General features: G+C 39.9%; 1 protein-coding gene across 1 annotated transcript; it reads left to right on the forward strand.

The window, feature by feature from the left end:
- The first annotated feature begins 573 nt into the window (after positions 1-573).
- On the forward strand, positions 574-10,767 carry noxo1b (NADPH oxidase organizer 1b). The gene is made up of 8 exons (XM_071409689.1): positions 574-1,378; positions 1,530-1,610; positions 1,730-1,802; positions 2,614-2,797; positions 3,746-3,939; positions 4,235-4,348; positions 6,665-6,782; positions 7,267-10,767. The coding sequence occupies exons 1-8, from the start codon at positions 1,304-1,306 to the stop codon at positions 8,000-8,002; spliced, it is 1,575 nt and encodes a 524-aa protein (XP_071265790.1). The 5' UTR covers positions 574-1,303; the 3' UTR covers positions 8,003-10,767.
- Positions 10,768-13,430: the final 2,663 nt, after the last annotated feature.

The raw sequence follows: 13,430 nt of genomic DNA on the forward strand, positions 1-13,430 counted from the left end.
TAGCTTCACGGTCGTCTGTTCTTTTTGTTTTTTCCTTCTTTAAAATAAAAGAAGATGTACTTTCCACGCGCTGCACCTTGGTCCTCTCTCAGTCCCGTTGACGATCGTGACAGATAGCTTTACAGTTAATCTTACTTTATAGCCTTTTGGCTATTTTACACAGCATTTTATGTCATATAGCTAGATAGCTAGCAAAAAATTTTAAGAGCAAGCTTTTCAATTGGCATCTCTCCCCCTGTTTTAAGTCACAGGAGGGGACTGGATTAGATGTGAGCAGTGCAGGAAGTTGGTTCGTGAGTTGTGCTCCAATTTTACTGGGGATAGTTTTATTTGTGACATATGTTCAAATTAGAAATGTGCAATAGCAGAGCATAACAGATTTGCCACATCAATGTTACACTGAATTAATTAGTTAAGTTATTGTTCTTAAATGTTATTTTCCAATGAATACTTTTTTGTATGAATTAAAAACAACTATTGAAAACCTTTAACTCCTGAATGTCATTTTAAAGGCTGCTGGGATTTAAAATCGTGTATTATTCAAATAATATTTAGTGTAATTTACATAATGGATTGTATGGAAAAGAAACAACAAAGAAAGAACAAAGACAATTAATGTGCAGGTGAGTTAAAAAGAGGGACTTTACAAAAAATAGCCAATTATTTCCCTTTATAGTTTATTTGCCAAAGCATGACCTTCATCCACATACCAATTTTTTTCCAAACGTTGCTTTTTTGTGCCAGCAATTGTGTCAGCAATTAGAGGGGGGTGCTAGTTACCCCACTACTACCCTATGCCTACAAATGAATCGATGAGTAACTGTAGGCCTAGCCTGCTGCCTACCCATTACCAAACCCTTGTTTAACTTTATACATTGATTTATTGGTTCATACTGAATACTGTACTACCCACCGTTTCTTCTGTAATTGATTGCTGTGGGTGGTGAACTGGGTGGTTAAAATTGACCGATATAAAAATCTATCGAAACCGTCCAATTCACTTCTTGACAAGGCATGCAAAGATGTATTCCCTTTAGCCTACAGCCCACCGCCCACAGCCAGGTACAAAGCGCCACCGAGACGAGGAATTTGTTGCATATGCCACGTGTTTTAAATATTTATTCACGTGCACAACCAACGAACTCAGCGCAACCTGGATCGCTCCGGCGGGCGGCTGGTGTGATAACCGACTCCGCCTCTTCTCCCAAAGTATAAATTGTACCCACGCAGCCGATAGAGTGTAAAACAAGAGACTGGAGAGGAGACCATTACCAACGAAAAAAATAGGTCAATAATTTCAGACATGGGAGACCAGATGCGCTATGCCATCAGTGTCCGGATTATTGGAGTGATGCATAAAGAGGCATCTAAAATCAAGGTAAACCACTATATAAATTAATAGTGTAATGTGTGTGTTTGTGTGTGTTATTCCATTTGTGTGTATATAAAGTTATAAATACTTCCTTATATCTGCATTCGTTGAATTGTTACATAATTATAAATGAATGTAATTTAAAACATTTCTACAGATGTTTATGACCTCTGTGCTGTGGTCTGATGAGAGTGAAGTCATTGTCTACAGATCATTGTTGGATTTTAAGGAGTTTCACGTAAGTTTAAAACTTAACCTGTACATCAATATAGAAAATAAAAAAGGATTGATTCATCTTTATCAGCGGATGTGTTGACAATTTGTCATTCAAAACCACTATCCCTCTTATTTCAACAGAGGCAATTGAAGAAGAGGTTTCCCCTTGAGAATCCTTTCCGCAAGAGAGACAGAGTGATTCCCAAATTCAGAGGTAAATCAACATCACAAAAGTCTCATCTTTGCCTCACAATCTACCCCCAAGCAATTTCAACTCTCCTTCATCACTCTCCTATCTCACCTCCTCCTCAGGTTTATGTTGTTCTTCTTCCTATTTTATTTGTATTTAAAAAAAGGCAAGAGTTAAGAACACATTCTTATTTACAATGAAGGCCTGGCAAAAGGCCTCCTGCGGGGCTGGAATTAAAAATAAAATCAAAGAAAAATATAGGAAAAACACACATCGACAAGAGAGACAATACAACACTACATAAAGAGAGACAATATAACACTACATAAAGAGAGACAATACAACACTACATAAAGAGAGACAATACAACACAACATAACGAGAGACAATACAACACTACATAAAGAGAGACAATACAACACTACATAAAGAGAGACAATACAACACTACATAAAGAGAGACCTAAGACAACAACATAGCAAGGCAGCAACACATGACAACACAGCATGGTAGCATCACAACATGACAACAACATGGTAGCAGCACAAAACATGGTACAAGCATTATTGGGCACAGACAGCAGCACAAAGGGCAAGAAGGTAGAGACAACAATACATCTTTCAAAGGAGCCACAACCGTCGTAAGAGTGTCCATGATTGAGTCTTTGAATGAAGAGTCCTACCTCAATGAAAAAGTGTAACCCTTCAATTAAAACATATAGAAAACATTTTCCATTCTTTCTCTTCACTAAATATGGAAGACATTTTCCTTTCTTTCACTGCAAATATTGAGTGCGTAGCTGCCCTTTTTCATTTTCCTCTTCTGTCTATCCCAGCCATAGCTATGAGGAGAAAGATCCAGGTGAAGGATCCTAGTTGGTCAATGCGTCGGATGAATTTACTGGAAAACTACTGCAGCGAGCTGCTCAGGTGTGACCCCGTGGTGAGCTGCAGTTCAGAGGTCACCCAGTTCTTCATGCCAAAAGACCACGACCTGCAGGCAGACTTCACCAAAAACAGGTACACACTTTACAAACATCCCTCCTTTTTATGTGGGCGTTTCAGCCTATCAAGTCATTTTTCAGCCTTCTTATTTCACTACACTTATTATTAAAATCGTACTGAATGAGACCGTCTACTCTGCTTACTAAATGACAACAACATTTTATGCACCTAGCACTCGGGCCTTCTCATGAAAAATACTTTCAAAGAGTTGCAACTTGCAAGGTTGCCTCTGTTCCTCTGTCTAAAGAAACACACAGCAGACAGAGATGGGAAAAAATGTACTAAATACAATTACAAAATAGAATAAAGATGCATAAAAATAAATGACAAAATACTTAAATACTTAAAATACAGAAATACATTTGCAAGTTGCCTGCCGAACAGCAACACCATTCTCAGTAATGGTTACAGAAACGTTTTAGTTGCTATGACAGTGATATGTTGTTGTTTATCTACCTCAGTTGAATGCACTGACTGTAAGTCACTCTGGATAATTGTCTGCTAAATGACCAAAATGTAAATGGGGAAATGAACTGCAAAGCACACTGGGTATTATTATTAGCCTTGTTCCAGGGCGAAGCTCATTAGAATACTACTCGGCATACTTTGCAATTGTTAATTTTTACATATACATTTATATTTAGTTTAGCAGACGCTCTCGTCACACCATAGTGGCATCCGAATTCTGACATTAATGCAGGGTGAAAGGGGGGCACAAAATTGTGAACTGCAACAACAAAAAATGTATAGAAAAGTATTTTGTATTTTGAAAATAAAAATTACAGCTCTCGAAAGTATCTTGTTACAAAATACATTGGAATGTAGTTCAGCACAGTGTAATACAAATTACATAATACTCAGAAGTAATTGAAATACATATTTCAAATACATGTAACAAAAATACTGCCCATCTCTGCCAGCAGGTAAAAACGTTAACAATGTCTGTTTGTCTCCTCTCCACAGCGTCATGATCCTACCATCAGAGGATGGTCTGGAGGACATGAGTGGGCAGCGTCTGAGCCTGGGCAATGTGACACACCCTTTTGTGAGCCAGTCTTACTGCTGTGTGGGGCCCTACAACACCAAGGACACTAAGAACAGGCCCTTTAAAGTGGCCTTGGATGAGAGGCTGGATGTGCTCATCAAAGACCCAGCAGGTTAGAGTCCTCTTTGATTTAGTTTACAATTTTGACATAGGTTAGCCCACATTTAATTTCTCCCTCCACTGTTAACCTGGGATAGGCTCCACTTTCAAGCTTTGTGTGGAGAAGCATGGAAATCAAGAGTAGTCTAATTAAGATACATTTATGGGAGAATAGATACTTGCATCCTCCGTCATTGTAAATAAGAATTTGTTCTTAAATGGCTTGCCTAGTTAAATAAAGGTTAAATAAAAATAAATTAAATAAAAATCCTCGTATATACTGTCTCTGTTGATGTGTGTTCATTCAGGCTGGTGGCTGGTGGAGAACGAGGATAAACAGTTGGCCTGGTTCCCTGCTCCTTACCTGGAGGTGTGTGAGGCAGAGAACGATGAAGATGGATTGGATGGAATTCCCTTGGGGGGTAAGATACTTTTGAATCTATATTGATACATATCCTGTCCACAGTCCAAACTTAATCACAGTAAATGTTGTGAAAGTTTGTTTAATATACTAAGCCTACTATGGATTGCAGTTAGCTTATGGATACACCATTACAAACATTCAGTTTTGTGGTTAGAAAATTCCACAGCCAGCCAAACACTAGGGGGAAGTCCTAAACTAGATACCATTTTTGAACATTTTATTTAACCTTTATTTAACCAGGTAGGCCAGTTGAGAACAAGTTCTCATTTACAACTGCGACCTGGCCAAGATAAAGCAAAGCAGTGCGACACAAACAACAACAGAGTTACACATTAATAAACAAACGTACAGTCAATAACACAATAGAAAAAGAAATCTATATAGTGTGTGCAAATGAGGTAAGATTAGGGAGGGAAGGCAATAAATAGGCCGTAGTGGCGAAGTAATTACAATTTAGCATTTAAACACTGGAGTGATAAATAACCCTCATCCCAACATAGTAGAGAATGACCAGTGATGTACATAAACCCTGGATTGCTGATGCTGTGTATTGGCCCTTGAGAGGCTTTGAAGCCACTGGTCGGCCATATTGGCACTCCCCAGTAGGAGCAGTCCTCCACAGAGTACCACAGTATGAGTCATAATACGCATAAAACCTAGTGGTCAAATAGGGAAATGGTTCCAATCATTTTTCCACCATTAATTTTTCCCATAGGGGATTTTAGAAACAATTAAAATAAGTGCTGTTTCGTGTAGGCTTACCCCGGCATGACGTTTTGATAACTGTGTGTAAATATCTCTAGGACAACATGACTTTATCAATATATTCGCAATAATTTCAAAGATTTTACTGAGTTACAGTTCATATGAGGAAATCAGTAAATTGAAATAAATTCATTTGGCACGAATCTATGGATTTCACATGAGTGGGAATACAGATATGCATCTGTTGGTCACAGATACAGTACCTTAAGAAAAAATGGGCCTCAAAATGGGCCTCACGATCTCATCACACTATTTCTGTGTATTTAAATTGCCAATCGCTAAAATGCAATTGTGTTTGTTGTCCGTAGCTTATGCCTGCCCATATCATAACCCCACCGCCACCATGGGGCACTCTGTTCACAACGATGACATCAGCAAACCGCTCGCCCACACAACGCATTACACACACATGGTTTGCGGTTGTGAGGCCGGTTGGACGTCCAACCGTTGAAGGTGGCTTATGGTAGAGAAATTACCATGAAATTCTCTAGCAACATTTGACATTTACATTTTAGTAATTTAGCAGACGCTCTCATCCAGAGCGATTTACAGTAATGAGTGCATACATTTACATGTAATCCGTTGTTACTCCCCAACCCTAGTAATGATCATGCAGTATAGTAAGCTTCTTGATATGCCACACCCGTCAGGTGGATGGATTATCTTGGCAAAGGATAAATACTCACTAACAAGGATCTAAACAAATTTGTGCACAAAATTTGAGTGAAATAATATTTTTGTGCGTATGGAAAATGTACCTGTTAGCAAAGGTGTCAGCTAGAGATGACATACAGGAGCTTTCAGGGATTTGTTGTTTTGCATGATGTCTACTTTGATGATAATTAGCATTTTCGAAACAGAGCATAAATAGTGCCGAATATATTGATAAAAGTCACCTTGTCCGAGAGAGATATACATGCTTATCAAAATGTCATGCCAGGGTAAGCCTACACAAAAACACAGCCCTTATTCTAAATGTTTCTAAAATCCCTTATGGGAAAAATGAATGGTGGAAAAACGATTGGAACCATTTCCCTGTTTGACTGCTGTGTTTTATGGGTATTATGACTCCACTGTGAGGCTCTATACGATTGCATGTATTTAAGTATATATTTCTTGTTGTTGTGGGGCCAGTAACATTTGTAATCTAAAACAATTACATAAAAATAAAAATAAATGAATGTATTTTTCATTTTACATATTTATGTTTAGCTCACATAATATAATGTAAAAGTATGCATTGAGGTGACTGTAATAGAATACATGTGGCAAAACGAATGTATACATTAATAAATGCATTTCTATAGTTTACAAAATATGCAGGCACGGTGGCTCCAACACAGCGCCCCCTATCAGTCATGTAGTGTATATAAATCATGGAGAACGACAGACTGAGATTGCATTCCAGATTACAAGATTGCATGACACTTTCTGTCATGGTTTTGAGATTTCTCAAGATCCAATATCAATAAATGCCCTGAAGGCTTGCTGTAGATTATGTAGAAAGGAATCTCTGTTGTTTTAACCTGCTTCCTGGTTTGTCCCTTAGGAACTCTCTACTGCGCTGTGAGGAGTTACTCCACTAAGAAGCATGACGAGGTGCCTGTTCCTATTGGCTCTGTGGTCGAGGTGCTGAGGAAATCAGACGACGGATGGTGGCTGATCAGGTATGTCAACTTGTAACTTGACTATCTGTCTGCCTGTCTGCCTCTCAGAATGCTACACAGACAAAGCAACCAACACTGCGTTTCATTGTCGGGTCTGTAATACAAGACAATGCAAACAATGTACAACCTCTCATTGTCTTATCGGAGATAGTGTGGCAGCAGGTGTGTGGGAGGAACTGTTGAATGCATTGTCGCTCCAAACGTGATTATGGCCACCAAAAGTTAATACCTGAAATAAAATGACATAAATCAGGGAATCCTGTGGTTTTCTTACAGAGGTATTTGGTAACGAATAACAGTAAGGAGAGTAGGGATAACATAGCACTTGTTGGTGGTTCCCTTTGACAAATGACGATTGATGGTGACGAACGGCTCCACTTCAACGTTCTGTTAAGCAAAGACATGAGGGTCATGACCAGAAGATGTCCTCTAATCAAAAACAAACTCTTTGAACCCTGAGTGACACAACTCTTTTCCCCTCCAGGTATAATGGCAGAACGGGCTACTCTCCCTCCATGTACCTGCAGCCTTACAACAACCCACGTGCTGGCCTCCACAACCTGCAGAGGAAGCTGCACAGCTCCTCTCTCAATCTGGCAACCCACATGGACAGCTCTACTCTCAACTTGGCATCCAGCAGAGACAGCCAATCTGGCAACTGTTACCCACCCACCCTGTATGAGGAGACAGGGCTGCAGCATCACACATCGACCCAGCCCAGGGATGATCCGTACCGGGCCTCCCTTCTCCAGAAGACCCGCTCTCTGGAGCTTCTGTCTGAGACCCGTCCCGACATGGCCGTCCCTCCATCCCAAAGAGAGAGAGAAGACCTTGAGTCAAATCCGGATCCAGCAATCCGCAAGAGCAGCATCAGCTTGGCCAAGTCCTCCGACTCTGACATCAGCTCATCAGGCCGGAATGTCAGGACGTCTTTTTCCAGCTGCAGTGAGGAGGAGCCCCAGAGCCCCCCAAACAGCCCCAGGTCTTCACCCCAGCCAAGGGAGAGTGGCAATCGCAGCATCCCAGATAAGAGTCTGTCAACCAGCCCTAGCTCCAGTTCTGAGACTAGGTCCTGTAAGATGCCCACCGCTGCACCCAAGGTGCCCCCGCGACCCAGAGCCCAGGAGATCCTGACCCGGTGTACCACCATGACCCGCAAGGCTGCCTTGGCCTCCAGAGGGAGGCTGTTCTCCCTGCAGGACCCCATCCAGACCCACTAGAAAGGCTGGGAGCGGTGGTTGGGGAACTGGGAGATGGGGTTAGGGTTATGGGGAGCCGTGGGTGGTGGAGAGTGGGGTTTTTGGGGTTAGGATTACGCTATTCTCTCCTGGCCGACTTTACGTGAAGCGCAATACTTTGAGAATGGCTTGCAATACTAGGGTAACATTTGCATAAAAATGCCTATTCTGTATGTTACAATAACCATGATTCCATCCAACCATTTTTATGCGAGTAAAGCACTTGTTGAATAAAAAACTCACTACAGGACTGATGGAAACGGTATAATTGTTAGTAAACTTTCTAAATCTCGACAGAACAAAATACGTAAGACAGGGGGATAAGTTTTTGTCTGTGAAATACACTACATGACCAAAAGTATGTGAACAACTGCTCGTCGAACATCTCCTTCCAAAATCATGGTCATTAATATGGATTTGGTCCCCCCTTTGTTGCTTCCCCAGCCTCCACTCTTCTGGGAAGGCTTTCCACGAGATGTTGTAGCATCGGCGTTCCAATTCATCCCAAAGGTGTTAGATGGGTTTGAGGTCAGGGCTCTGTGCAGGCCAGTCAAGTTCTTCCACACCGATTTCGACAAACCATTTCTGTATGGACCTCGCTTTGTGCACAGGGGTAATGTCATGCTGAAACAGGAAAGGGCCTTCCCAAAACTGTTGCCAAACAATTGGAAGCACATAATCGCCTAGAATGTCATTGTATGCTGTAGCGTTAAGTTTTCCCTTCACTGGAACTAAAAACAGCCCCAGACCATTATTCCTCCTCCACCAAACTTTACAGTTGGCACTATGCATTGGGGCAGGAAGTGTTCTCCTGACATCCACCAAACCCAGATTTGTCCATCGGACTGACAGATGTTGAATCGTGACTCATTACTCCAGAGAACGCGTATCCACTGCTCCATAGTCCAATGGCGGCGAGCCTTAAACCACTCCAGCCGACGCTTGGCATTGCGCATGGTGATCTTAGGCTTGTGTGCGGCTGCTCGGCCATGGAAACCCATTTCAGTTATTGTGCTGACGTTGCTTCCAGAGGCAGTTTGTAACTCAGTAGTGAGTGTTGCAACCAACCGAGGACAGACGATTTTTACGCGCTTCAATACTTGGCAGTTCCGTTCTGTGAGCTAGTGTTGCCTACCACTTCACAGCTGAGCCATTGTTGCTCCTAGACGTTTCCACTTCACAATAACAGCACTTACAGTTGACCAGGGCAGAAATTTGACAAACTGACTTGTTGGAAAGTTGGCATTCTATGACGGTGCCACATTGAAAGTCACTGAGCTCTTCAATAAGGCCATTCTACTGCCAATGTTTGTCTATGGAGATTGCATGGCTGTGTGCTCGAATTTATACACCTGTCAGCAACGGGTGTGGCTGAAATAGCCAAATCCACTCATTTGAAGGGGTGTCCACATACTTTTGTATATATGGTGTAGATCATGCACCAAATGCAGTGGAAATGCTTTAATGCGCATTTGTTGAAGAATAATCCTCATGTGGCAGTAAACTTTCAGTCACGTGATGCTATGTTGTGTAGTCCTCCCACTACGACTTGGAAAAGCACACAGTTTATTAGTCTACAGATTCAATTAGTAATGATGAACCTCACAGGGTGGTGAAAGTGCATGGTGATGATGAGCTTGATACTCCTTAAAATGTCGAGGGTCCTAATTTTATGCTGGTAACATGTTGATCGGGGCTTGGCTGTCAATTGACAAATAAATATGATCTTGCTTTTATCCATAATCAGATTTAAAGATGGGATGGAAACACACTGTACTTATTTTTTTTATTAGTTAAATGAAAAATTACACGACAAAGTGATTTTTATGTGCACTACGTCATTACGCACAGCTTTTCATTTTCATGAAGCCAGTTTGATGTAAACAAACAAAAGGGAAAATGTGGATATTTTTCGGGTGCGCATATTATTATATTTGCTTGAAAATCTTTCGACAAATTGATGGAAATCTAGCTAATGTTGAACATTAAAATGTGCTGACAACTTTCTGATGTTATTTATAGTTGATCAACTATTGCTATTTAATTACACTTATTTAAATTAGCATGAAATGCTCACAGGTTATAAAGGTATAAATGAATTGGCTACTAGTCTTAACCTTTTAAAGCCAAACTCCTTAATTTGTGCATACCCTTAAAGAGTAGGCCCTAAACAAAAAAATAATTTCACATGCAAATAATACTTATTTTACTAGTCACTACTACTACTCCTATTACTACATGGTAACAGCTGAAACAAGCACACAAATGTTCACAAAAATGTCCCTTTTCTATTTTGAGATGAAACATTATATTCTGATGATATTTTCAATGCACATTTCCTGTCTGTATGATTTTAATATGAAGGAATGAGACACAGTTGTCTCTGAAAGATATGGGATGACACAGAATTAAATATAGTTTGCTTATATGATATAATTTGTATCTATTTTGCTTTAATATTGTAGAATGATTTTCATTATGATGTTGAAATTGCGCATTTGTTCCCGGAGGGACATTTTCAAGGGGGTTCAGTTTCAATGTATTATTGAAATGCATGGAAATGCTCTAGTTCTACCCCTTTAGAGTTGACCAATGACTGGTTGGGTTGTTGTAGCCTACATATCATTCTTCTATTGGTGTCTGAAGTCACTGTTATTCCATACTGGAATTTTACTGTAACTATTTACCATTACTGTCTGTATGCCTTATATGCAATCAACATTATCTTATAAACTGAATTCAATGTCTTCTCTCTTTCCAAGTCTTATTTTTTTACAGTGTTCATGTTTCATATATCTTCCACCTCTATAGTAATTGTGTATTGTATTTTACAGTATTGTACTCAAGTGGTCCTATACATGGCTCAGTTCAAAAGAGCATGGCGCTAGCAACACCAGAGTTGTGGGCTCGATTCCCACTGCGGTCACATCCCAAAATGTGGGCACTGTTGTCACTTTTGATAAAAGTGTTTGCTACGTAATGGCATATATTACAGTATTACAGTACCGTATTGCCCCCCACCCATCAAAAAGACCCCAGCAACTTCATTTTGGACACATGTTTACTGTATAGGGGATGCATTTCATTCTTGTTGTGGACTTTCTGGATAATTTGTGTATTGGTATTGTATTACTGCGCTATAGGAGCTTTTTGCTGCACCTGTACGAGACCAATAAACTTTGATTTGATTTGTTACATGTTTTGATTTGTTACAAAAAATATCAGCTTTTTTTTCAACTTAATGAAAAGTCAAATCATAGTAGTAATCGTCATAGTAGTACATTCAAGTATATACAATTGAAGTAGGAAGTTTACATACACTTAGGTTGGAGTCATTAAAACTAGTTTTTCAACCACTCCACAAGTGTCTTGTTAACAAACTATAGTTTTGGCAAGTCGGTTAGGACATCTACTTTGTGCATGACACAAGTCATTTTTCCAACAATTCTTTACAGATTATTTCACTATAATTCACAGTATCACAATTCCAGTGGGTCAGAAGTTTACATACACTAAGCTGACTGTGCCTTTAAATAGCTTGGAAAATTCCAGAAAATGATGTCATGGCTTTAGAAGCTTCTGATAGGCTAATTGACATTTGAATCAATTGGAGGTGTACCTGTGGATGTATTTCAAGGCCTACCTTCAAACTCAGTGCCGCTTTGCTTGACATCATGGGAAAATCAAAAGATGTCAGCCAAGACCTCAGAAAAATAATTATAGACCTCCACAAGTCTGGTTCATCCTTGGGAGCAATTTCCAAACGCCTGAAGGTACCACATTCATCTGTACAAACAATAGTACGCAATTATAAATACCATGGGACCACGCAGCCATCATACCGCTCAGGAATGAGACGCATTCTGTCTCCTACAGATGAACGTACTTTGGTTCGAAAAGTGTCAAATCAATCCCAGAACAACAGCAAAGGACCTTGTGAAGATGCTGGAGGAAACAGGTACAAAGTGTCTATATCCACAGTAAAACGAGTCCTATATTAACATAACCTGAAAGGCTGCTCAGCAAAAAAAAAGCCACTGCTTCAAAACCGCCATAAAGAAGCCAGACTACGGTTTGCAACTGCACATTGGGACAAATATCGTACTTTTTGGAGAAATGTCCTCTGGTCTGATGAAACAAAAATAGATCTGTTTGGCCATAATGACCATCGTTATGTTTGGAGGGAAAATGGGGAGGCTTGCAAGCCGAAGAACACCATCCAAAACGTGAAACACGGGGGTGGCAGCATCATGTTGTGGGGGTGCTTTGCTGCAGGAGGGACTGGTGCACTTCACAAAATAGATGGCATCATGAGGGAGGAAAAGTATGTGGATATATTGAAGCAACATCTCAAGACATCAGTCAGGAAGTTAAAGCTTGGTCGCAAATGGGTCTTCCAAATGGACAATGACCCCAAGCATACTTCCAAAGTTGTGGCAAAATGGCTTAAGGACAACAAAGTCAAGGTATTGGAGTGGCCATCAAAAAGCCCTGACCTCAATCCTATAGAAAATTTGTGGGCAGAACTGAAAAAGCGTGTGTGAGCAAGGAGGCCTACAACCTGACTCAGTTACACCAGCTCTGTCAGGAGGAATGGGCCAAAATTCACCCAACTTATTGTGGGAAGCTTGTGGAAGGCTACCTGAAACGTTTGACCCAAGTTAAACAATTTAAAGGCAATCCTACCAAATACTAATATAGTGTATGTAAACTTCTGACCCCCTGGGAATGTGATGAAATAAATAAAAGCTGAAATAAATCATTCTCTCTACTATTATTCTGACATTTCACATTCTTAAAATAAAGTGGTGATCCTAACTGACCTAAGACAGGGAATTTTTACAAGGATTAAATATCAGGAATTGTGAAAAACTGAGTTTAAATGTATTTGGCTAAGGTGTATGTAAACTTCCGACTTCAACTGTATCATACATTTTATGTTTCTACTTTACAGACATAATTTTCATGATGTAGTTCTCAATCAGTAGTAGACAAACCAGTTGACATGTAAAATCTATAGGTTTACCAAACATTCAAGTGATCATCAATTGAGAGCAGTCGGATTAAGTAATAGTACATTTATTTTAACAAAAGAGAAGATAATCATATCAAAAGTAATGTGAGCATTGCATTGTGAAAGGCAATTACTTTATAAGTATTTATAGACAAAACACTGATTAAGTTTGGTGAAAAAGTGTGTTGTACTTAGTCAATTGAAAATGTGCTTAGAGTTTTGAAAAAACTGCCTTTTTGATGATCTGTTTTGAGTTGAGTTGTGAAAATGTAACACATACTTGTGAAAATTGCACCAAAGCAATAAGAAAACATTTGGTAAACCTATAGATTTGACATAGAAACTGGTAAAATTATCTCACCTTGAAAATGGGATCTATACCACATGGGATATAAA

This window comes from Salvelinus alpinus, chromosome 7 (assembly GCF_045679555.1).
Source record: "Salvelinus alpinus chromosome 7, SLU_Salpinus.1, whole genome shotgun sequence".
NCBI classification, from domain to species: Eukaryota; Metazoa; Chordata; class Actinopteri; order Salmoniformes; family Salmonidae; genus Salvelinus; species Salvelinus alpinus.

Coding starts and splice junctions, on each gene's coding strand:
- noxo1b (XM_071409689.1), top strand. CDS start 1,304: ATGGGAGACCAGATGCGCTATGCCATCAGTGTCCGGATTATTGGAGTG. Junction 1,379..1,529: donor AAGAGGCATCTAAAATCAAG/GTAAACCACTAT, acceptor ACATTTCTACAG/ATGTTTATGACCTCTGTGCT. Junction 3,940..4,234: donor GCTCATCAAAGACCCAGCAG/GTTAGAGTCCTC, acceptor GTGTTCATTCAG/GCTGGTGGCTGGTGGAGAAC.